The 23,242-nt window shown below is 46.5% G+C and overlaps 1 protein-coding gene and 1 pseudogene across 1 annotated transcript; one reads left to right on the top strand and one right to left on the bottom strand.

The window, feature by feature from the left end:
- Window positions 1–10,281: 10,281 nt before the first annotated feature.
- Window positions 10,282–12,680, top strand: LOC136527015 (fructose-1,6-bisphosphatase, cytosolic-like). The gene is made up of 3 exons (XM_066519612.1): window positions 10,282–10,701; window positions 11,178–11,574; window positions 11,905–12,680. Exons 1-3 carry the CDS (start codon window positions 10,306–10,308, stop codon window positions 12,306–12,308), a joined length of 1,197 nt encoding a protein of 398 aa, XP_066375709.1. The 5' UTR covers window positions 10,282–10,305; the 3' UTR covers window positions 12,309–12,680.
- Window positions 12,681–12,880: 200 nt separating this feature from the next.
- LOC136527014 (receptor-like cytosolic serine/threonine-protein kinase RBK1) lies at window positions 12,881–17,553 on the bottom strand (annotated as a pseudogene).
- Window positions 17,554–23,242: the final 5,689 nt, after the last annotated feature.

Genomic DNA, 23,242 nt, shown 5'->3' with positions numbered 1-23,242 from the left:
AGCATATCGCTATTGAGAGATACGTCACTTGCCACTTAAAATAATAAAGAAAAAAGCCTAAATTATTTCCTCCAAATTTACCTTATGTCCAGATAACCTCTTAAACTAACATTTGATTCAATTTACTCTCTAACTATTTCAGTTGGATCAATTTACACCTTAAAAAGATTTTCCTTTTTTGTTTCTCTATGTGCAAATTGTGTTTTAGTTTCAAATTTTTTAGGTGGTACTTGGTAGTGGACATCATATCTTATGTTAGAAAGATACATTATGAAATTTCTATCATCATGTTTTTGCACAATATTGTATCTCTAGTGTTATTTATTATTAAAGTTCATAAGCTATCAAAATACTGGCAGAAAATAATATATATTTTTCTAATATAACTCATGATGTCCCCTACCGCCTCATAAAATTTGATATTAAAACTCAACTTATACGTGAAGAAACAAAAATAATAAATCATGTTAATGGGGTACATCGGACCAGCTCAAATAGTTGAGGGAGTAAATAAAACTGAATATTAGTTTAGGGGTTTATCTGGACCAATGTCAAGCTTGAGGGGAGTAAATCAGGCCTTTTACAATAAAAAAAAACTAAAACTAAAAGAGCCATAGTAAAACAGAGACTTGAACCTATATAGGTAGACTAGTTGAATTTCCCGCACGTTGTTGCGGGAATTTAAGTTTATAGTTTAGATGACGGTTTAAGGATCATGTTGGAAAAAAGGATTCTGACTAGATTGGAGGTGTGGAGCCTTCGCCCAGGCGGGGGCTTCGGGCGAAGGTGGCTGCTCTGGTGGGTTCAAGCACAATTAGGGTTTCATAAATGTATTCACTAACCTCCTTTACATAGGGCTTGACTTCTCCTTTTATAGGGCACTATTCACTAGGGTACTACTTTACATATACGCCCTTTGACAGCCAAGGCATATTCTCATGAATATCATAGTACAAGCATAGTCTACCGGGGACAGTTTTGGTTTCCTCTGTTTCCACCGCCTTTTGTTACCTGGGCATTAGCCGCAGGCTCATCCTTGAATATGTGGAGGCTCCCTTGTGTCGGTCAGAACCTCCGCTCTGAATGCCTCCGGATTTGCCTTGCAGCTTGCTTGAGCGGACCAGACCTTCACCCTCATCGCTCAGCCTTCGCGCCGTTCGCGGCTGTGGACCGCCGTTTTCGAGGGCCTTCACCGTCGCTCCTGTGTCTTCGCCCAGCCGGAGGGTGCTGGCGAAGGCTCGTCCCTGAAGGCCCTGCAAATCGCATATCTCATCACTTTGTTAGTTCCTTTGGTTATAGTTTGGCAAGACTCCGTGGCTCTGATATCTGTGTCCCAATAGATCAATGGAGAAAGATGTGAATAAGATATTCTTAATGATATATGAAGTCATCAACAATTTAATTTATGAATGATGAATGATAGATGACCAAATTCATTCTAATGGACATACTACTCCGTCCCTAAATAACCGACGTTTTCGCTTCCCGACGAAAACAACTTTGACTAAATATATACAAAAAATTATTAATATTTATGGTACAAAATTAATATCATTAGATAGATCCTTGAATCTATTTTTAGAATAAGGTACAAAATTAATATCATTAGATAGATCATTGAATCTATTTTTAGAATAAATTTATTTGGAGATACAAATATTTCACGTATTTTTTAAAAATCCGGTCAAACTTACAACACAGAAAAAAACGACAGTTATTTAGAGACGAAGGGAGTATGTATAATATGTTAGCTTTGGAATAACGGTGGATTTATTAGTAACAAAAAAGAAAAAAAAATATACTCTCCATCTCATAATACTTGATGTCGGGTATCAGCATTAGGGATACCTGGAAGAAGGAAGCTGATGGCCGCGAACGCTAACTCGTCTGGATGGTCAAGAGCGTATTTTGGTCTCGCCCGATAAAAGCTCTAGTTTGATTTTGGTTAAATGATAAAACCCTAAGTGCTAACCTAGTTTATCAAGATGATTATGAGATAGGTAGCACTACTCCAAGTGATGAAGCAATGGCGAAGATCATGACAATGGTGATGGCATGATGATGGTCAAATACTTAAACTTGAAAAAAGAAGAAAGAGAAAAACAAAAGGCTCAAGGCAAAGGTATAAAATGTAGGAGCCATTTTGTTTTAGTGATCAAGACACTTAGTGAGTGTGATCACATTTAGGATAGATAGCCGTACTATTAAGAGGAGTGAAACTCGTATCGGAATGCGGTTATCAAAGTGCCACTAGATGCTCTAACTCATTGCATATGCATTTAGGATCTAGTGGAGTGCTAACACCCTTGAAAATATTTGTGAAAATATGCTAACACTTGTGCACAAGGTGATACACTTGGTGGTGTTGGCACAACTTCAAAGGAGGTGGTGTTTGCAGGGTTGAGATGGGTTTGGGGTCCCTCTCTCCCTCCCGCCGAGCTTGCTCGGCGGGATTCGGCGCTTTCGGAAAAATAAAATGCCTATTTTCTATTGCGCCGGATGCAAAATTCTTGGTGGTTGGCACATTTGAACAAGGGTGAAGAAGTTAGAGTTGAAATGGAGTTGGTCGAAATGATGCTGGCGTCGGTCTACTGATCGGACGCTGGGTCACTCAGCGACCGGACGCTGAAAGGCTGCGTCCGGTCGAGCTGTCAGACGGCACAGTGGCTAGGGTTGAGCACCGGACGCTGGCTGCGTCCGGTCAAGGTGGACCGGACGTGTCCGGTCGAAAAAAACATGCCTCGGGGAGCTTACTGGAAACGACCGGACACTGGGGCTTCAGCGTCCGGTCAGTTTTACCGGAGCGTCCGGTCAGCTTCGCAGCCGTTGAAATCTGACGAACAGTGTTTGAAGCTGGTGACGTGTGGCGTCCATCGGGCGACCGGACGCTGAGGGCCAGCGTCCGGTCAGTATGACCAGAGCGTTCGGTCAGAGCGTGTTTTGCCCAGTGAAGGGGTATAACGGCTCTATTTGATGGGGGCTCTATTTATAGCCCCATGGCCGGCTCAAAGGATAACTCTTACACATTTTCATTGACATAGCAACCTTGTGAGCTTAGCCAAAGTCCTTCCACTCATCTCCATCATTGATCTATCATCATTGTGAGATTGGGAGAGAATCCAAGTGCATTGCTTGAGTGATTGCATCTAGAGGCACTTGGTATTCGTGTTGCGCTGCGGATTTCGCTTGTTTCTCTTGGTGGTTGCCACCACCTAGACGGTTGGAGCAGCTGTGGAGGATCGGCACGAGTTGGTGATTGTTCGTGGCCATTTCCGGTGATTGTAAGGGGAGTTGTACCTTCCCCGGCGGAGTGCCGAAAGGTAACTGTAGTAAATTGCTCGTGTCATTGAGTTACCTCACTTGTGGGTCGGTTCTTGCGGTGTCCTATCGTGTGGACAAGGTTTGTGAAACACCTCTTAGCCGCCGAACCACCAAGTGTTGGTCGACACAACGGGGACATAGCGTGTTGGCAAGCACGTGAACCTCGGGAGAAAATCGATTATCTCTTGTCTTTGGCATTCTCCCGGTGATTGGCTATATATTAATCTTGTGATTGGTTCATCTCCTACACGGCGGTATAATCACCCTACTTACTTATTTACATTCTTGCAAACTAGTTGATACAAGCTCTTTAGTGTAATTAGATTTGAGAGCTTGCTTAATTATTTACATTCATCTAGTTGAGCTCTTTAGAATAGCAAGTTTGAGAGCTCTTAGTGAGTAGTTACATAGCAAATTTGTGTGCCTAAGTACTCATTGCAACTAGAATTGTTGGATAGGTGGCTGCAACCCTTGTAGAGCTAGAGCAAGTTTGCATTACGCTATTTGTCATACTAATCAAATTGCTCTAGTGGATTTGTAGATTTTTAAATAGGCTATTCACCCCCCTCTATCCATATTAGGACCTTTCACCCGACCTCGAAGGTACGGGCTCTGTCTCGCTCGACCCCGAGGGTGTCCATCACGCCCGACCCTGAGGGAGCGGGCTCCATGTCACTGGACCCCGAGGGCGCGGGCTCCATCACGCCTGACCCTGAGGGAGCGGGCTCCGTGTCGCTGGACCCCGAGGGCGCGGGCTCCATCACGCCTGACACCGACGCGGGCTCGGTCTCGCCCAATTCTGAGGGCACGGGCTCCGTCTCGCCAGACCCCTCGAGCACGAGCTTCGTCACGTCTGGCCCCGACGGTGTGGGCTCTGTCTCACCCGACCCCTCGAAGGGAGATTCCGCCTCACCCGACTGGGGTCCGTACCGCCTCCAACCACTATGGGTCTAAGTGTACGAACCCAGGGTCAAACTTCCGACACCAGAAAAGGAGTAGGCGCGTCTTGACGTGACCCGCGGTCACGACGGGCCATACCTGAGGACTCACGTCACCACTAGTGTCGGGCGTGCCGGCGCTATGCTACCTAATCCCCGTACGACTTCCGACGCGGGTATCTGCTAACCATGCCGCCCGCCGAGACGGAATGAAGCGCCACGACCGGCTGACGACGCCCGCGTATAGCGCCAGTGACGAACAGGGTAGCGACGTGGAGTCGTCCCCGTCATCATCTACAGGACCGACGAGACCCGCGTAAAGGAGATGAAGGGCGCCGCGACCCTGGAGGCCTTTTTCCTCCTCGCTTTTCTCTCTCTCTCTCTCTCTCTCTCTCTTTCTCCCGTGTAACCTGCGCCTTCCCCTTCATCTATAAAAGGGGAAGCATGACGCTCCACTAAGGGCACTCTGAACGGTTCAATGAGCTCAACTAGACTCAATTCCGTTCGACCTTTTTCACTAGACACTTGGGTGCTGCTCCTTCTCTCGTCCGTTTGTAACCCCTACAAACTAGTACCGGTAACACGAGCAGCAGCAGACTGGGTGTAGGGACATTTAGCTCGAACCAGTATAAATTGTTGTGTCCTCCGAGCCCATCATCCTGACTAGACGCGCATGTCACAAATTTACTCGTTGGTGATTCGAAACACCGATACTTGATTTTATATATAGTATTAAATTGTCACAAGATATTGGTCCCTATACCATCAGCCATCAAGTCTCAATGTCGTTCACTTGGAGTTGATTAAAAAAGGAAAAAAAATCTACTGATGGCTAGATGGACTCTACTGCCGTGAGGAATTAAAAAGAAAAAAGAAAAAAAATCTTCCGAGTGCCGATGGACTGCATCCACATTCAAATCAACACTTCTGGAGAAAACTGTCGATGTTGTCTCTTCCCCTCGGACGGTCGAGCCTTATCGAATCTCGACCGCGGAAAACTCCGCCGCCTCCCAGTGCATTCCCTCCCTTTACGTGATTGAAGGACAGCACAGAAGCTAGGCAGCCAGGCCCACGCAGACGCGGGGCAAATCGGCGCGGATGCAGAGCAGCCAGGCGGAGCGACCGACGCGGAGACGAAGAAGGCCAGCGCCGATGCGGAGGCAGAGAAGGGCAGCGCAGAGGTGTAGTAGCCAACCAGTGCAGAGAAGGCCACGACAGCGGTGGTCTCCCGTCGCTTCTCTGGTAATCTGTACTTTTTATTTTTTTTAATTAAAACAGTATTTTGATTTATTTTTTTAGCGAAATGAACGGAGCAAGAAAAGGTATTTAAACAGGAAGTTAGCGGGATAGTTCAGTTTTTTCTGTAGGAGTTGTTCGTAGTGACGTGGCTGAGCAATGGATGTGGAAATAGATGCCTCCGTCTGTTCATTTGTAGTGATCGTGAGGGAGAGGAAGCGCAAGCGGTGTGCTTCTTGTTCTACGTGAGCCTGCCACTCTTGAAAAGAAACAACGAAATGTATGGCCGGGATCTAGATGTCTATTGAAGATCAAACGGTTGAAACTAAATCAGTGATGTGGATTAACGTGGTTGTAAAGAAATCAGAGTAACGATCCTTAGTGGGTTCCATCTATATAGGTTATTATATAGATTCCACCTCAAGGAACTTGCTGCGGGTTTTATTTGCCGGAGATCAGTCGAGTCCGAAAAAAGACGAGCATAAGAATAATGTTTGGTTTGCGCCGTCGTGCCATGTCATCTGTCATCTCAAAGGCCGGTTCATTCTGTGTGTCTCTAAAAAAGTTCAGCGGTCTTTAGCGTTACTGTTACAACTTTTTTGTGCCATCTATGCCACTACCGTTAATTTGGGCTCTAACGCCGTCAAACTGCAGGTGTAAAAAGTCGAAAATACCCTTAAGTCTAAATATGTTATTAATTTTTTTGAGCATCTTAATGACTTCAAATGAAAAAACTCAAAATTAGAAAGTTGTAGATCTCGTCGAGATCTATAATTTTCATATAAAACTATCTTCATATCAAATCTTTTTTTTTTTGCGGAATTAAATGAAGATAGTTTTTATATAAAAATTATAGATCTCGACGAGATCTGCAACTTTCTAGTTAAATCGTTAAGATGCTCAAAAAATTTAATGACATATTTAGACTTAAGGGTATTTTTGACTTTTCACACCTGCAGTTGACGGTGTTAGAGCCTAAACTGACGGCAGTGGCATGGAGGACACAAAAAAGTTAGAGCAATGACGTTGAAGACCGCTGAACTTTTCCAAAGATACACAGGATATTATAATTTTTTTAATGGCACACAAAAAAATTCCCCCAACAACCTATGCCGAATGCAGTTAACTCTCAAACCAAACACGCTGTCATGAATTGAAATAAGCTAACTTCGTGTCCTTTTCTGCCAATCGCGCTATTTTATATTTGTTTGCATTACTTGTTTTTACAAATTGTAATTTCCAACAATTGACTTGGAACACTACCTGTCCTTTTCTGCAAAGAAGAACCTATATATATATATATATATATATATATATATATATATATATATATATATACACACACGGGCGTTGGCTATAAATAACCACCGGCTGTGACACGCATGCTTAGACTTTTTTATAATCGTCCTGTTCGTTTAGGCTTGTTTAACTGATAAGTCATGGTTGAAAGTACGGTTGACTGATTTGGTGTGAGAAAAAATATTATTTATTGGCTGATAAGTCATGACTTATAAACCAAACACGACAAAGCGAACAGTCTAAATGTCATGACGTTTCATCTCCTATCATCCTTATTTGTGATGTGGAATATATGCGACAATATTTTAGATGTAACATTAGCTCTCGCCCTAACCAGAATTAACAACACGATGTGTACATCACGCGACATAACGCAACAAACAGTTCAGTCGCTGGGTGTTTCTTGTTGCAAGCGTGTGCTGCACCACACGATTGCTTGCAAGAAAGATCTCTTCATGCCCAGAGAGAGAGAGAGAGAGAGAGAGAGGGACTGAAGGTAGTGCCACTGCCTGCCGGACTGCCGGGTACATATATGCGTGCCATGGAAGGGAAAAGAGCCCCTAAACTAAATGATCTCTCAATTGCTAAACTGGAGGGGAATCTGAATCCGAAATGAATGAAATGAAAAAAAATGGTGACAGGTCGTAGTCGTTTTGGTAGATTTATGAGCGGTCGGTTGGGTCCTGGACAAGTTGGACGACTCATGCATTGCGTCAGTCAGTCGTCGGTCTTCTCGTGGTAATTTTAGACTTTAGAGCACGGCAGGGCGGCAAGTCTTGGCCGACCGCGTGTTTGACGGTGAGTTTTGAGCCGGTCCTCTAGGTACCGATCGAGCTAGGAGTCGGAGACGGAGACGGAGACGGACGTCCTTCCCGGGTCATGTTATGTGGCAAAGCTGATGCTTGTGGCGTCTTTAAGGCTCACCCCGCGAGAGACGTCATTTCTCTTTTGTTTTAGTTTTCAAATTATAAATTAATCTATCTGCCTATCTATCTACTCCCTCCGTATCAAATTAATTATGGAAACTGCAGAGAAGCAGACCTCTAGCCACCCAGACGCTTCCCTTGGTGGGCCTCGACGCCCACCTGAATGGCCAACATTCTCACCCAACTAGCCAACTCGAGTTGCTAAAAAAACGATACCCTCTACTCTTCCGTCTCCATTCTTGAACCCATCCACCGCAAATGCGCCGCCGCGGCCGCACCGCTACAGCATGCTGCGTCACCGCGTTGCCGCACCTGCACCGCTCTGGCGTGCTGCCGCACGACCGCGCTGCCGTACCCGAACTGCCGCGGTGTGCTCCCCCGCGCCCGCACAGCCGTTGCGTGCTCCCGAGCAGCCACACAGCCGTAGCTGCCTCGTCGCGCGAGGCTGTACCTGCCCAACCGCTGCTGTCGCATCCACTGCAGGTCCCGCTCACCGGGAGCCGCGCAGCCGCTCGCCCGCTGCTATCCTCCTTCTCCACCGTGACCGCACAGCCGGACTCCCGCTGTGCAGTGTTTCGTCCGTCCGTCGACCAGGATTTGCTGAAAGCGTATGTTTTAATGTTTCAAAGGTATGCTGCAAGTGTTTCATATGGATGTTTCAGAAGCAGATCGAGATGTTGCATATGTTGCAATGGCTATACATGTATGTTGCAAGCGTCTGTTCCAATGTTTCATCTGTTTTTTTCAAAAATATGTTGCAAGTGTGTTTATTTGGATGTTGCATATATTTCACACATATATTGCAAGTGTTTTAATTTGCATGTTGCATATGATTTGCAAAGACTTTTCAAGTGATTTCAGATTTTTTTTTAATTGTTTTATACGCATGTTTCAAGTGTTTTATGTTGCAAATATTCATCTAGATGTTTCAGAAGTCGATCGGGTGTTGTACACGTTGCAATGGTGCCCGGTGGCTGGTGGACAGCGGCCGATTGTAAGGCTTCGGCTCCTACCCCGCGCCTTCCTCGCGTGGTGCGCCTCGCCCAGTCCTCTCCTATCCTCTTTCTCCCCTCCCTCCCCTTCCCTCCATCTTGTCGCAGCAGTTCGAGCTCGGCGGGAAACAGAGGGGGAGCATACGGCCCCGCGTGTGGACGGGCAGCGTGGGCAGTATGAGTCATCCGAGCATCGTAGAATCCAAGCGGCCGCGACACACTGCATGGAACAATAGTGGAAAACGGAGGCGTCCGAGCACTAGCACTTCCCATTAATTATAAGTTGTTCTAGCATTTGACTACCAATCCACAAAGTCATCAAAAATTGCATCTCATCTTCTATCTTCGTGGCGAACCAGTGTCGTTCGTCCATGGCACAACGCCTTAGGTAGCGTTTGGTTGGAAGTCAAGGTGGGGTGGGACGGTCCCGTCTCTGATTTCTAGGATGGGACAGGGATAGGACGACTCCAATTTAGGTTTGGTTCAAGAGGGATGGGATCGACCTATTTTCTGTTTGGTCTGAGGACATCAAAAGTGAGATCATACACTGACAGACGGGTCCATTTATCAGTTTTTTCTTTTTTTTCTTTTCTTCTTCCCCGGACCAAAATTTTCGGCCAGCTCAGGGCTAGCTCGTCGTCGCCCCTGCGCCTGCCGGAGCGCCGCCGCCCCTGCGCCCGCCATGCCGAGCGGAGTCGATGCGCTAGCCCCGCCGAAGAGCTCGACGCCTCCACCGCTCGGCATCCTACGCCTCCTCCGCCCCTTGCTCGGCGCCCCACGTCTCCTCCGGCCTTCGCCCCACGCCTCCGCCACTGGATCTGGCCGCGCATGTGAAGGGGATGGGGCTCAGTTGTGCCCTTCTTCCTCGCCTCTTCTTGAGATAGGCGTAGGCGGTTTGACCATGTCTGCCAGTCTCTTCCTCGCGCTCTTCACGCGCGTGTCGCTCTTCCCAGCGGGGACGTCCCCGTCCGTCGTTTTTCCGGGGGCAAGTCGAGCCTGAATCTGAGGGGAATATTCACAAGTGGGATGCGCCTGCCCCTGCATGACTCAACCAAACAGCCTTGGATTTGGGACCATCCCACCCCATCTCCCTGACCATCCCAGCATCCAAACAACACCTGGTGGGCGAGTTGGGGTCATGAGCAAAGTTAGGGATATGCCCATGTATTCCATAGAATACCTAGGTTTTTTCAACAAAAATAAAACTATATGTGATAGTTGTAATCCTCCTATACTAACTAAATAGTGAGTTAAATGATCATTTAATCATGTTTAACTTGATTCTGCTTAGACATTTAGACGGTTCCTAAAAGTTTAAACGTTTTAAACGGTCCAATAATTCACCATTTAGGGCCTAAATGACACATGTGACCACCAATTAATGTTTAAATGCTGATTAAGCAACCATTTTGGCGAAAAGTGGCTATAATACTAGTTTATGTCGTTAAGATAAGAAAAATAAAGGAGCCAAGCGAGCTAGGCAGGAGTTTTTACACGTGGAACAGGACAGTTGGATGCAACCATTTCCGGTTTTCCCCTCCCCAAGTTATGCCTTCGCCGACCAACAGGAACCATTCAAACGCGGGCTGAACTATGCCGTTATCATCTCTCTCCCTCCGCCACCACCCGCCGCGCCCTCTCCCGCCAACTTCAAATCGTCAGCCGCCACCGCCACACCCCCGCCTCCTCCACCTCCTTCTCCCTCCGTTTACACGGCGCTGCGCCTTCGTCTGCCAGCCGCTCGCCGCGGCCACGGACGACATGGCTACTGCGGCCGCGGCGGCGTCGCCCCCCACGCTGCTCGAGCACATGGGCCAGGTGGGCACGGCCGCTGACCTCACTGTCCTCGTGGCCCATATCCAGAGCGCGTGCAAGCGCATCGCGGCTCTTGTAGCGTCCCCCGGCAACGCCGAGCTGTCGCGGTCCAAGGCGGGGGGTGGGACTGTGGCGGCCGGGCGTGACGCGCCTAAGCCGCTCGACGAATTGTCGGTTCGTGCTGTATTCGCTTGTTCTTTAGTTCCTAGTCTCGTTCTCGCATTTAACCACCACGTGCTTTTTTATGGATGTAACTTTGTTGTGGGACTGATCTTAAGGGCTTATATGGCAGTATGGTAGTACATAACAAAAAATCCATCTGAATGTGCTTGATCTCTTCTATTTTATGCCGTGTTTATATTTTTCCTTGATCAACTAACTAGTTGATTCCCAAAAAAAATGTAGCTTTGACATCGTAGATTTAGGATATGAAAGGTCGAAGATTAGAGACCTGAACCTTTGTTAAATTCACCTGTATAGAGTTTGGATTGCACAATCACATAGGCCATGTTAGGTGTTTGCATTACCAGATTATCGTGCTTGAATCCATTGCTCTGCATACCACAAGAACTACATTCAAATATTCTACCATATCTCTTTCACTGGTGGCAAAACTGTGTTAAGCATCCTATCTGTTTGCTTGAATTCAGAATGATATCATCTTGTCATCTCTCCAAAGTTCTGGAAAGGTTGCAGTGCTAGCGTCCGAAGAAAATGATCTGCCCATTTGGATATCTAATGACGGTCCATATGTTGTTGTTACCGATCCGCTTGATGGTTCTCGCAACATTGAGGTCTCCATACCTACTGGAACAATATTTGGGATCTACAATAGGCTGGTGGAGCTCGACCATCTCCCTTTGGAAGAGAGAGCTCAGCTCAATTCACTGCAAAGTGGAACTCGCCTTGTTGCTGCTGGGTATGTCCTGTACTCATCTGCCACCATCTTGTGTATCAGCTTCGGTGCAGGTACCCATGCTTTTACATTGGATTGGTCGACCGGAGAATTCATCCTTACACATCCTTCCATCCAAATACCCCCTAGAGGTAACCAAGCATATCAGTATTTAGTAATTTGCTACTTTCCACATTCTTCGCTGAACATTGAACAGTTGCTTGCTAGTCATTACTGATTGCTTAGTTTCAGTTGCACTAGCTGCGCAAGTTTTATTAAAATTGATTCCTGAACTGTCAACGTGAGTTATTTCTGAAGAATGTTACAATAATTTTCTTATGACTTAGAGACTGACAGATATAACCCTGCAGAGTCTGCAACTCTGATTCATTATATAAACATGTTTCAAACTTGCATCTTCTAGTAATTCCCTTTATAGGTTTTTACCTTTGCTCAAAAGCTACAGTTGCATATTATGTCAGGGCAGATATATTCGGTGAATGACGCTAGGTATTTTGACTGGCCCGAGGGCTTAAGGAAGTACATTGACACAATCAGACAAGGCAAAGGACAGCATCCAAAGAAGTACTCAGCTCGCTATGTGTGCTCACTGGTTGCTGATTTCCACCGGACGCTCATATATGGTGGGGTTGCTATGAACCCAAGGGATCATCTGCGTCTGGTTTATGAGGCAAATCCTCTCAGTTTCCTTGCTGAGCAAGCTGGGGGTAGAGGGTCAGATGGCAAGAACAGAAGAATCCTCACCATTCAGCCTGTGAAGTTGCACCAGAGGCTGCCCTTGTTCTTAGGGAGCATGGATGACATGCTTGAGTTGGAAAGCTATGGAGATGTCCAGCAGAAGGTTAATCCTGGATATGAAGTTTAACGATATGTAAAAAGCTTAAAAAATTTTCAGGTGCCGAAGCATACAATAAGGTAACACACGTGTGGCAACCCTGTATTTGCATACAATAAGGTAGCCCACCACAACTTGCTTGGGACTAAACGCTTTGTTGTTGTTCCCTCTTTTCTGCCAAAATTTGCTGTACTTTTCAGTGAGAAGTATTATGATTTTTTTGGCAGCTTTCACAACCCTGCACCCTATTTGTGAATAATAGAAAGCTTCTAAAATCTAAACATATATACATTATCTCTTAGCACCGCCACCACATTCCCATGTAGTCAATGTAGCACTTCCTAGTAGTAGCAGCTGTATCATCTTGTTTTGCAAATGCTGGCTGCAGAATGAAGTCACCATGTTGCACTCATGACCTAACTACTTTCCTTAGGAGATCCATGATGTAACCACTGAAACTAGGAACATGCAGTTCTCTCATGGCTCGTGAGGGTTAATACTAGGAAACATTACGTATAAGAAACCATGGAAATGATCAGAACACAACCATACTAACAATCACCATTTCAGGAATAGTAGTAAACTGGTCACTGATGGCAGCATCACCTGAGATTACAATCCAAGTGATATAGATCACAGGGCCTTAACATGCGCTAAAACTCTGGGCAAAATTACAGCATAGATCAGTAACCAGGGAGTGAATGATAACTGATCCCTCACATCCATCCATACAATTTTTAAAACCTATGTGGAAAGCGGGAGGATCACAGTGTGGCTAGAGCGTGAATGATGTACAAAATTACAGTGAATCTGTCCAAAGTCAATTCAAAGTTCACTGCTCTAATGCGAGCTGCTTGTGCCGGTTGAGATCGTTGAGGTAACTCGAGCGTGTGTAATCTTCTGAATCACACGAGTCAAACATCAGGGGCTTCACGATTTTAGGCCTTTTCACCAGCTCAAGTGACTCCCGGTCTCCCTTCAAGAAACAGACTACCTGCAACCAACAAATCAAGGGTCAATTTCCTCATTTGACCTTTGATTAGCAGAAAAGATCCACTTACCGATTTCATACTAGGCCTCGAGGTTGAGCTGTGGTGAATGCACAAGGATGCCACTGCTAGGGTGTACAGCATCTCTTCAGGGTCATACTCGTTGCCGAGGGAAGGATCCACCAGCTCTTTGATGTTGTTCGCATCAAGCAGCGGTTTTGCCTTCACAGATGATCAACAATTTGTGAATTCCAGGGTTTCAGAAGCATGTAATTATGCTGCTCATCTTTTATTTTCTTTTCATTCTCTCTTACTACTGAATGATTGTGAAATTACACTTAACAACATCACACAATCAAATCTAATGAAATGACTTGAGTTTATATATAGTAAAGGGTGCAGTAGTAGTTTGCTAAATTGTACCCATATCACTAGGCTCTGTCTGGATGAGTCCACCGCTTTCCGCCCTGGTAACTAGTTCAAGAAGTAGAACTCCATATGCGAACACATCGGTCTTCTCATTTATGATCCCATGCATGAAGTATTCTGGGGCCATATACCTAAAAATAGGGTGTAAGGTTCAAGTTAAAACAACAACTAAAATGCTGATATTTGACTATGAAAGCATGATCAAGACTCAAGAGACAGCCAGTCTCACCCGAATGTGCCTTCAATGGGATACACAACATGATGGGTCAATTTATCAGGGAGCCACTTTGCAAGCCCAAAATCTGATATCTGTATAAGCAGGGAGCAAAACTGTAAGTCTTGACATCCATAGTAATCACATAATGGGCACGATTAGTGTAACCTAACAGTAGAACATACCTGAGGTTGGTAGTCTTCAGTTAAAAGGATATTAGATGCCTTGATGTCTCTATGAATTATGCGGCGATGGCAGCCTTCATGTAGATAAAGCAGCCCTTCAGCAATTCCAAGTGCAATGTTGAACCTGACTTTCCACTTCAGGGGCTCCTTTGTACCTGATCAGCTGAACTCCATTTTATCACTAGACTAAGGGCATCACACGTACACTTTAACAGCTAATGAACATTTTATATTAAAAAGGCAATGGTTGTGTTATCAGACCGTGCATGTGCTGTACGAGACTTAGGCCACTGAGTATAAATTTATAAAATAACATGCAGAAATGGACACATGAACCTTTTTTCCCCCAACTAATTGCACTTTGAAGATTGGCATTTCAAACACTTCTTTGAAGGATTACGATGTACTGGCATTAAAGGTAAAGATATGCTCCCATCCAATTCTTAATTAAAAAGTGACTGTCCCTTTCAGAAATGTTTGCATAAAGTACGCCCCCATATCACAGAAAATCACTCAACTATTTCATTCATAGTTAGCTAACAAAGGTGTTAATGTTACGAGAGGAATATACCATGTAGAACAGAAGCAAGGCTTCCGTGAGGTGAAAACTGAAGAACCAAGTGCAAACCCCCTTCCACACTGAACCCCAAGAGCTGTGCTGCGTTTGGGTGGATAACATGGGCTATTATTCCAAGCTCAGATAAGAAATCGCTAACTCTGTCCTCTTTGTTACCGCCTTTTGTTAATCTCTTCACTGCCACAAATTGTCCATCAGCAAGCTGCCCTTTGTATACCTCGGCATGCCCTCCCTTCCCAATCATTTTCTCTAGAAAAGTCAGCCACAAAACGAATTCAGTGGAAACTCAGGGCAGCTAGATAATAAAATTTGGTTGAAACACTATTAGCATTACCAAAAAAAAAAGGGCAATGATCGCCTAAAAAGATCAGAGCTCAAGGAATTACATTTCTATATAGTATTGTCGCCGTATCAGAGGTACTGCAATCTACAAATGTTCATGCCAAAAGACTAGTTTAGACTAACATGTGCGTGATCTTAACTTTTTGCTGCTAAAGGACAGTAACAAGTCATCATCATTAACCTAAAGAACCGTTCATGATTAGGACCTCAAACCCTCACGTAATTTTGTTTCCCAGTTAAATCATAGCAGTACAGTTGTAAATTTTAGCTTAATGCTAAAGCTGTTTTCCACCACACAAATGTTGCAATGATAGTAACGACGCCTAATCATTAAATCACCCACATCACAAAGTAGTTAGTGTGCATGACTGCATGTTACCTGGACTAAAACTGTCAGTTGCAGCACAAAGCTCGTTGTAGTCAAAGCTTCGCCATGATGGCCTCCATTTCCCAATCTCAGGGAGGATCTCAGGAGCAATGGCACTGCAGTCCATTTGGTTCTTACCACTCCGCATTCTCTCCAGGTACCCTCTAAGCCCTCTGCTCTTGGATCTCTGAGGGAACGTGACTGCTCTGCCCATGGACTTCTTTCTCCTAAGTATTAGACTGCTGATCAGGTTCCTCCACTGCACATTATGGTTTGACTTTGCTGACTGCTCGACTGAGACACTGTCATCCGAGTCCATGCTACCAGATACTGAGATATCTAGCACAGCTCGCGGAGAGCTCCGATCAGCACACTCACTGCTGTCATTGCTACTGCTCTTGGAGAGGGTTCCCGGCATTTCATCAGCACTATCTTCATCATTACTGCTCTTGGATCTGATTTGAGGCACTTCATCAGCGCACTCAAGGTTGCTGCTCTGGGAGCCCGTTTCAGGCACTTGATTGCAAGCACCATCAGATTCAGCACATTGGTTGTTGCTGTCACCACCATGCCTATCATTGAGATCTTCACTCGATAAGGTGGCTTCCATTACGGACTCGCCATAGTCACAATCCCCTTTAGTAGATTCATCGGGCTCTGTCTCTGTATTCTCTTCATCCTCTCCTGCAGACATAGCATGGGCTGTGACAAGTATGTTATTTGATTACCAACTGAATTCTGTTCGTGAAAAAAATCAGCTACCTAACTACAATCAAGAACAGGACAAAGTGCAAAACAAGTCACAGCAAGAAACAAAAACACAATGATACACCGATTGTCTGGCTTGCCTTGAAAAGCACGTGCTGCCAGAAGTTACGTGACGCATTCTATTGAAGAAGTTTTTGTTTACAAGAAATACATATATGAAATACCCCCCCAAAAAATTGACATCTGCACCACCCCTTGCCCCCTTCCAAAACTGATGTTTTGTTCCTATCTACCACAGCCACAGGCGCTGAACATGAATGCGGCGCTTAAATAAAACAGCAAAAATGTCCGTTTCAGGGGCTTTGGTAGGGTTGGAAATTCGGCAGAATTTGACCATCTACCAGTCCACCATATAAAATGGAAGCAAAAGACTGCACGCCCTGATATGTAGTAGTTTACTGTTTCGAATTCGACCAGAATCCCAAACCTGACATCAGCCATCACTCTCCAAATAAACAAAACGTGTTCAAACTTCAAAGTTGCGTCAACAACCTCAAAGTTTGGAATCTGGAAACCCATAAATCAAATCCAGGATTTACAAAGAAAAAAAATCGAGTCTCACCTACAGTAGCACCCATCAGAAATAATGACTTACATAAAAGAAGCATCAAAATGGAGAAAGAAAAGATACAGCAGAGTCTGTGAGCCACACAGAAATTGGGAAAGGAAGGCCATCAAAGAAGCGGCGCTCACCTTCCTTATCTGAAGAAGAAGAAGAAGCGAGAAGATCCTTGAGCAGCCGCTCGTCCTCCCCTGCCTCTGCAGGACCAAGCAGGAAAAACTCCTTCAGTTTCACCATCGCCGGCGACAAGGCCCTCTCCCGCCCAACCAAAATAGACGGAAGAATGTACAGAGATGATTCCAATGAAAATAAAAGGAGCAAGCTTTGTATCCGCGCGGTAGAATCTCTCAAGGAGAGGGAGAAGGGAGAAGGCAGAAGGGGGAGAAACGAAGAATACCTTCCGTGGGAGCCATATATCCTCTTCCTCCTCACCGGCAAGGCGGCAACGACACCAACTTCGCTTTCAAGGGCAATCAAGGTCGTCGAGGACGGCGTCTCGCATTGAAACGATGACACTACCAACTGAGCCGGAAATGGAACAGGCAAGCAGACGGGAGGGAGACAGGGGTACTTGGAGCTCGCACGGCACCCAAGAAAAATGGAGGATGGAGGATGGAGGAGGCGCAAGGACGAGACGTGGGAGAGAGAGTGGGGTTGCTGGACGAGTGGTGTGGATGGGGATGGTGCAGGGACGAGAGGTGGCGGGTTCTTTTTGAAAACCGCCGCTGTGCTGTACTGCTGTGCTTTCCTTTGCGCTGCAGGCTTGCGGCTATTCCTCCCTTCTCTCAAAAGAAGAGAACATATAGGCAGGGCGGCAGGTCTAGTCTAGAGAGAGAAGAGAGAAGAGAGAAGAGAGAAGGGAGGAGAGGGACCGGGCTACGGAGCACTTGAGGTCTGATGGTAGTCCCTCAACTTTTTTTGTAGTGACATGATCACATGACCTCTCTCTTTAGGCATGCAGGGGACCTACGAAGACTACAAGGCAGGAGGAGGAGACAGAGAAAAATATATTTGCAAAACCTTTTGTGTGATGGAATTGTTTCTTGTGGAGAAGAGAAATGGAGATGTGAGAGTTGGTGGTGGAAAAGGCATGGATTTTGATTAGTGCCCGTGTCTGTGGTGTGTCTTGTGCCTAATCCTCTCGGTAAATCTTGGAGCTTGGTTGGACTGGGAAAGTTGACCAGAGATTGGATGTTGATGTCTGCCTTCGCGCAATTAGGAATGGGGATATATCCATGTTGGATACAGTAGATAGTAGTTGGAGGATAATTTATCTTCCCTTCCAACTGCATCCCTTGCCTTTAGATTTTGGGAAAAAAATTATATAGGCTAGAACTTGTATCTTAATCTGCCAACTAAAAACTTACATCAAAAGACCAAAATTTCATTCCTAGTTCGATACAAATTTAGTTGTTCCCTTTTATGCTTCCAATTGGGCACATGATGTTATGCAACCTCGTGACTCTGGAAGAATCTATTCACTTAAGACCCAGGTACATGTGGGGAGTGTGTTGCACACTTATCCTCCACAACTGTCGTCACACTTGCAGCCAAGCAGTAGCACCAGTGTAGCTAACAAATACATCCAGTAGCAACCATCAAGCCACATAGCCCACATAGTGAGCAACCCACACAGCCGACATCTCACACCACCCATTCCTCGATTAGAGATCTACCGAGCCGTCCATTTGCTCATTGTTGATCGCATCTGTAATTAGGGGATGACTAGTAGGAGCAAGTACTACCATGTAGATATTTATATGCTTACTTGACAATTACCTTGGTATAGAAAGGAGTACAGTTTAACACCATGACGATATTGTTTGGCAATTAAGGGATTTAGGTTTATTATTCAATGGAATGTAAGGAATTTTCTCTTGGATCTTATTCTCCTTTTGCAAAATAGGGCTCGGAGGATGGAGCATTATTAGTGTGGGGGTAGTGGTACCACCTCCTATTAAAGGCTAGGGTTAGCGTTGGGGCACATGCATCGAAAATGAACGGTGTTAGTAAATCCGGTGGCCTTGCTGTGGTACCAGTCACATACCAGTCTGGCCTACATTTTTTATGGATCATGCGCTTTGCTTCAAAACGTAGTGTCATTTAAGGTTGAGTTGAAAAAAGGCTGCTTTCCTTTCGTTCTCCCAAAAAGATAGTAGTAAGAGTAATGCCACATCGGCACTCATTAAAACTCGAGGACTGTACCATTGCTGAGAATTCAATCTGAAAGCAGAAATACTACGTGGATGGCGTAAACATGACATGAAATACAATTCACTCCTAATTAAAGTGTATTAGTAGTATATATGCATTGGTCGATGTAGAAGCTGGGATATTAAATATATTTCTTTTTCTTCAAAAAATGTATTAGTAGTATAGGCCCTATTCGGCTTACTTCATATTCGGCTTGTTCGACTTTTTTTTAGTCTGTTTTTCTCTCACAATAATTCAGCCGGAACAGTGTTTTTCATCCAGTTTCAGCTAAGTTTCAGACCAGTGATGTATATGCCGTTTTGAAATTTAAATTTAATCTCGACATCAGAAAAGATATGTTAGGAGTGGCCAAAACGTACGTTGAGAAATTATACTGGGCCCACATCACAGTGACTGTGCCACCAGGAACCGCTCTCCTCCGTCCCGCACTGCTAGGCCCAAGTGGCCAAGTGAACAGGAACAGTTATGTATGGGCTGCTGACACTCTTGGGGGAAGTTCAAATCCCCCACACTCCAAAGCACATGGAATGGAACGGAACGGAATGGCCGGCATTCACTCAACGATCAGTGCAGAAGAATCATCTCGTTTCTCGTCTAAGGCCCTGTTTACATCCCACCTAAAATCCAAAAAATTTTAAGATTTTCCGTCACATCAAATCTTGCGGCACATGCATAGAGCATTAAATGTAGGTAAAAATAATAATGAATTGCACAGTTTGTCCGTAATTGACGAGACGAATCTTTTAAGCCTAAATAATCCATAATTAGACATTTTTTGTCAAATACAAACGAAAGTGCTACAGTAGCCAAAAGCCAAAAATTTTCGCATCTAGACGGGGCCTAAGGCCAGTCTCAATGGAGAGTTTCACCTCCCAGTTTCCAACACGTGAAACTTTGATATGAAACGGGTCTCTCCCACAGTGCAAAGTTTCATGGCACGGTTTCATCCCTTATTTTACTATTCACGGGTCCCACCTATCCCTATCATCCCTCTCTTCCCCGCGTGGTCCCGGAGAAGAAAAGTCGCGATGAAACGAAGGAAGGGCCTCAGTGCAGGTTTCACGGCGTTTCCAAAGTTTTGGAAACAGTGCGGATAAGTTTCATGGCCATGAAACGAATCTCTTCTCTCTCCTCCCAGTTTCATGCAAAAACTGATGTGGCACCTTATTAATTGTGCATAAAACCCCCCATGAAACTCCATTGAGACTGGCCTAAGTACCAGTTGCCAGTTGCGGTGGCAGAGCACCAACGTAAACTCGTGGATCCATTCACTTCACTCCATGCCCCGATAATCGCCATTGGCACACCTCATTTACTGCACCCTCGGTGCCCTGGTTCCCAAGTTCAAATTGCTGGCCACGAATGCCTCTAGTAGGCAGCTGCTCGCAACGCATGCCGTTGTTCGTGCGAAAATCCGACGCTGACAGGAAACAAAAGATTGGGTGAGCTACTGAGCACCACCGCGGACGGCGGACGGCGGACCGCATGTATTTTACGTGGCTGGAACCATTTTCGGCCAAAATACGTATGGTACCGCTGTTTTGCTGTCAGTAACAGCATCTCCGAGAGTTCCTCATATTTTGTTCCCTAAAACATGATGTTTACCAACTCTCAAATTAGTATGGGAAGAAAAAAAAATCATCTATAAAAGTTTTCTATATATTTATCCTAAAAGTTTTTTTCTTGGCACTTTTTTCCACGACTCGGTCTCATGTTTTGCATCAGAAACTCTGAATTTGTTTCTGTACGCATTTAAGTCCTTCCATTATATCTTTCTCTCTTACGCTTTTCTCACCTGGAACACTGTCTTTCCTCCTTTTCTTTTTCCACTCACTTCTTCTTCTCAGGCTCGCAACACACAACGCGCCGACAAGAGCGGAAGGGCCACGCCGGCGGCAAGGGGTAGCGCAGAGGCATGCCAGCGACGGTTGTGCCTGCTGCTGCCGTGGCCTCCAGGCGACGGCTACCGAAACCCTAGCAACCAGAAACCCTAGTCGACGTGGAGAGGACGAGTACATCAATGGCGGCGTCGAAGATCGTCTCCCCTTGGACGGAACTTGGGCTATGGCGTGAAGGGAGATGTCGCGCGGGAAGGATTCTGGATGCGCGCTCCCAGGCCTGCGTGTGTATTTGCGCGCATGTGACGGTGGTTTGCCAGGTGTGGAAATATGGGGAAGAGATATAGGAGAACTCTTCGAAGATGAGTTTTTCTCTCTTTTTTTCAAAATAAAAATAGATGGAAAAATGATATAGAGTACTCTTGAGATGCTCTAAACTACTACTGAGAAGTAGTCGTGCATGACATTTGGGGAAAAAAACATGACAGGAGCAGTCGTGTTTGTGAAGAAAAGAAACACGACTCCATGATGGAGTAGTAGAGTGATGGTAGCGGTCGATCGGCACTAGTTTGTCACCAAGAAAGCGCTGAAAGAGATGTGCTTCGCAAAACCCGGCGCGCAAGCACTCGCAGACGCAAACCGCAGGCCAATCATCTGAAAACTGTGCGACTGCCCCCTGCTGCGCTGTGACGCTGCACTGCACGGTCTGCAGTGCAAGGGGGGCAAGATGGATTAGGAAGCGGTCCACTTAATTTATGCCTAAGCCTAACTGCACCATTACCTGGACGCAAGTGCAGGTGTGCATGCAACCTGCAGAGTGCGTGCGTGCGTGCGCATGGTATCGTCCTCGCCCGTCCTCGTACTCAAAACACCTTATCGCCTGCCTGGGGAAAAGCCCGGGAGCAGTTGGACCGAACCCTGTCCTGAGTCCTGAGTCCTGACCTCTCGCGCCGATTCCCTTCGGCGACGCTGAAGCCGGCAAAGGCCGCAAAGCTGCTGCGAGTCCGCGACTCACGCACGCCTGCTCACTCCATCGCTCGTTGTCAGCCGGAGCCCAACCGAACTGAGAATCTCCCACTCCACCCGCGTCATCTGGGCAAATCGCCGCGTCTTGTTTAATGCCGAGGACCATGCTTTTGCCGGGGGCCGGGGGTCGGGGTCCTGCTCCTGCCTGCCGGTGCCAGGTGGGGCGGCAGAGCTATAGATGGCCAACGGGCTGACCCGGCCTGTTACGGCACGGGCCCGTGAAAAGCACGGCCCGGTAGGGGTCGGGCTGGCACGGCACGCCGAGCCCCCTGGGCCGTGCCTCACAGAGCCACGGGCCTGGCCTTCGGCTCAGGCATGGCCCTATGGGCTGATTTCTGTGCCGCCCCGGCCCGAGAAGCACGCCACAGCTAACAGGCCGTGCCAACTCAAGGCCCACTGAGAAAGAGAGAGAGGTGTGAAAGGGCAGGCAGGGGCAGCCGTCGCGTGCTCGAGGAGAGAGGGTGCCGCCAGAGGGAGGAGAAAGCGCCGCCACTGGATCTTCGCCGCCAGATCCACCTGCGTCCGGGAGGAGGATGCCACATCCGTCGCCGCGGATGAGGTGGGGGACGGATCCGCTGCCGGGGACGAGGTGGGGGCTGGATCTGCCGCCGGGGACGAGGTGGTGGCCGGATTCGCCGCCGGAGACGGGGTCGGGGCTAGATCCGCCGTCGGGGAGGAGGTGGGGGCGGATCCGCGCCCCCACGCGCGCCGCTGAGCGAGACGGGCCACGCTCGCCGCCGTGGTCGAGCCGCGCCGCCATGGTTGGAGGGAGAGGGAGGAGGGGCGCCACCATGGTAGGAGCGAGGAGGGTCGCCGAAGTGGTTGGAGGGAGAGGGAGGGTGAAAGCTCTAGTTTGGTTTTGGTGAATTAATGAAACCCTAAGTGCTAACCTAGTTTATCAAAGCGATTATGAGATATGTGGTACTACTCCAAGTGATGAAGCAATTGTGAAGATCATGATGATGGTGATTCCATGGTGATGATAAAGTGCTTGGACTTGAAAAGAAGAAAGATGAAAGGATCAAGATGCCCAAGAGGGGGGTGAATTGGGCTAATTCTAAATTTTCTTGCAATAATCAAATCCTACGGATAACCTAATTAACCCCTTATGCCTAGAAAAGTGTTTCTATTAAATTAACGCACAAAAGACTTGCAACCTATGTTCCAAACTTACTCTAGCATGGCAATTCTATGAATGTAAAGACAAGTATTGAATTGCTTAAAGTAAATACTTCAAGTAAATGCTCAAAGTAAATGGAGAGAGAAACACGGTGATGTTTTGCCGAGGTATCGGAGAGTCGCCACTCCCCACTAGTCCTCGTTGGAGCACCCGCGCAAGGGTGTAGCTCCCCCTTGATCCGCGCAAGGATCAAGTGCTCTCTACGGGTTGATTCTTCGACACTCCGTCGCGGCGAATCACCCAAAGCTGCTCACAACTTGAGTTGGGTCACCC

Source organism: Miscanthus floridulus, chromosome 19 (assembly GCF_019320115.1).
Source record: "Miscanthus floridulus cultivar M001 chromosome 19, ASM1932011v1, whole genome shotgun sequence".
Lineage (NCBI taxonomy): Eukaryota > Viridiplantae > Streptophyta > Magnoliopsida > Poales > Poaceae > Miscanthus > Miscanthus floridulus.
The sequence above is the reverse complement of the archived record's forward strand: the minus strand, read 5'-3'. Positions and strand labels throughout refer to the sequence as shown.

Bases quoted from the DNA above. Each gene is read 5' to 3' on its own strand.
- LOC136527015 (XM_066519612.1), top strand. From the start codon at position 10,306: ATGCCGTTATCATCTCTCTCCCTCCGCCACCACCCGCCGCGCCCTCTC. The intron at 10,702-11,177 runs GTTCGTGCTGTA...GCTTGAATTCAG, and splicing joins AGCCGCTCGACGAATTGTCG to AATGATATCATCTTGTCATC. The intron at 11,575-11,904 runs GTAACCAAGCAT...ATATTATGTCAG, and splicing joins CATCCAAATACCCCCTAGAG to GGCAGATATATTCGGTGAAT.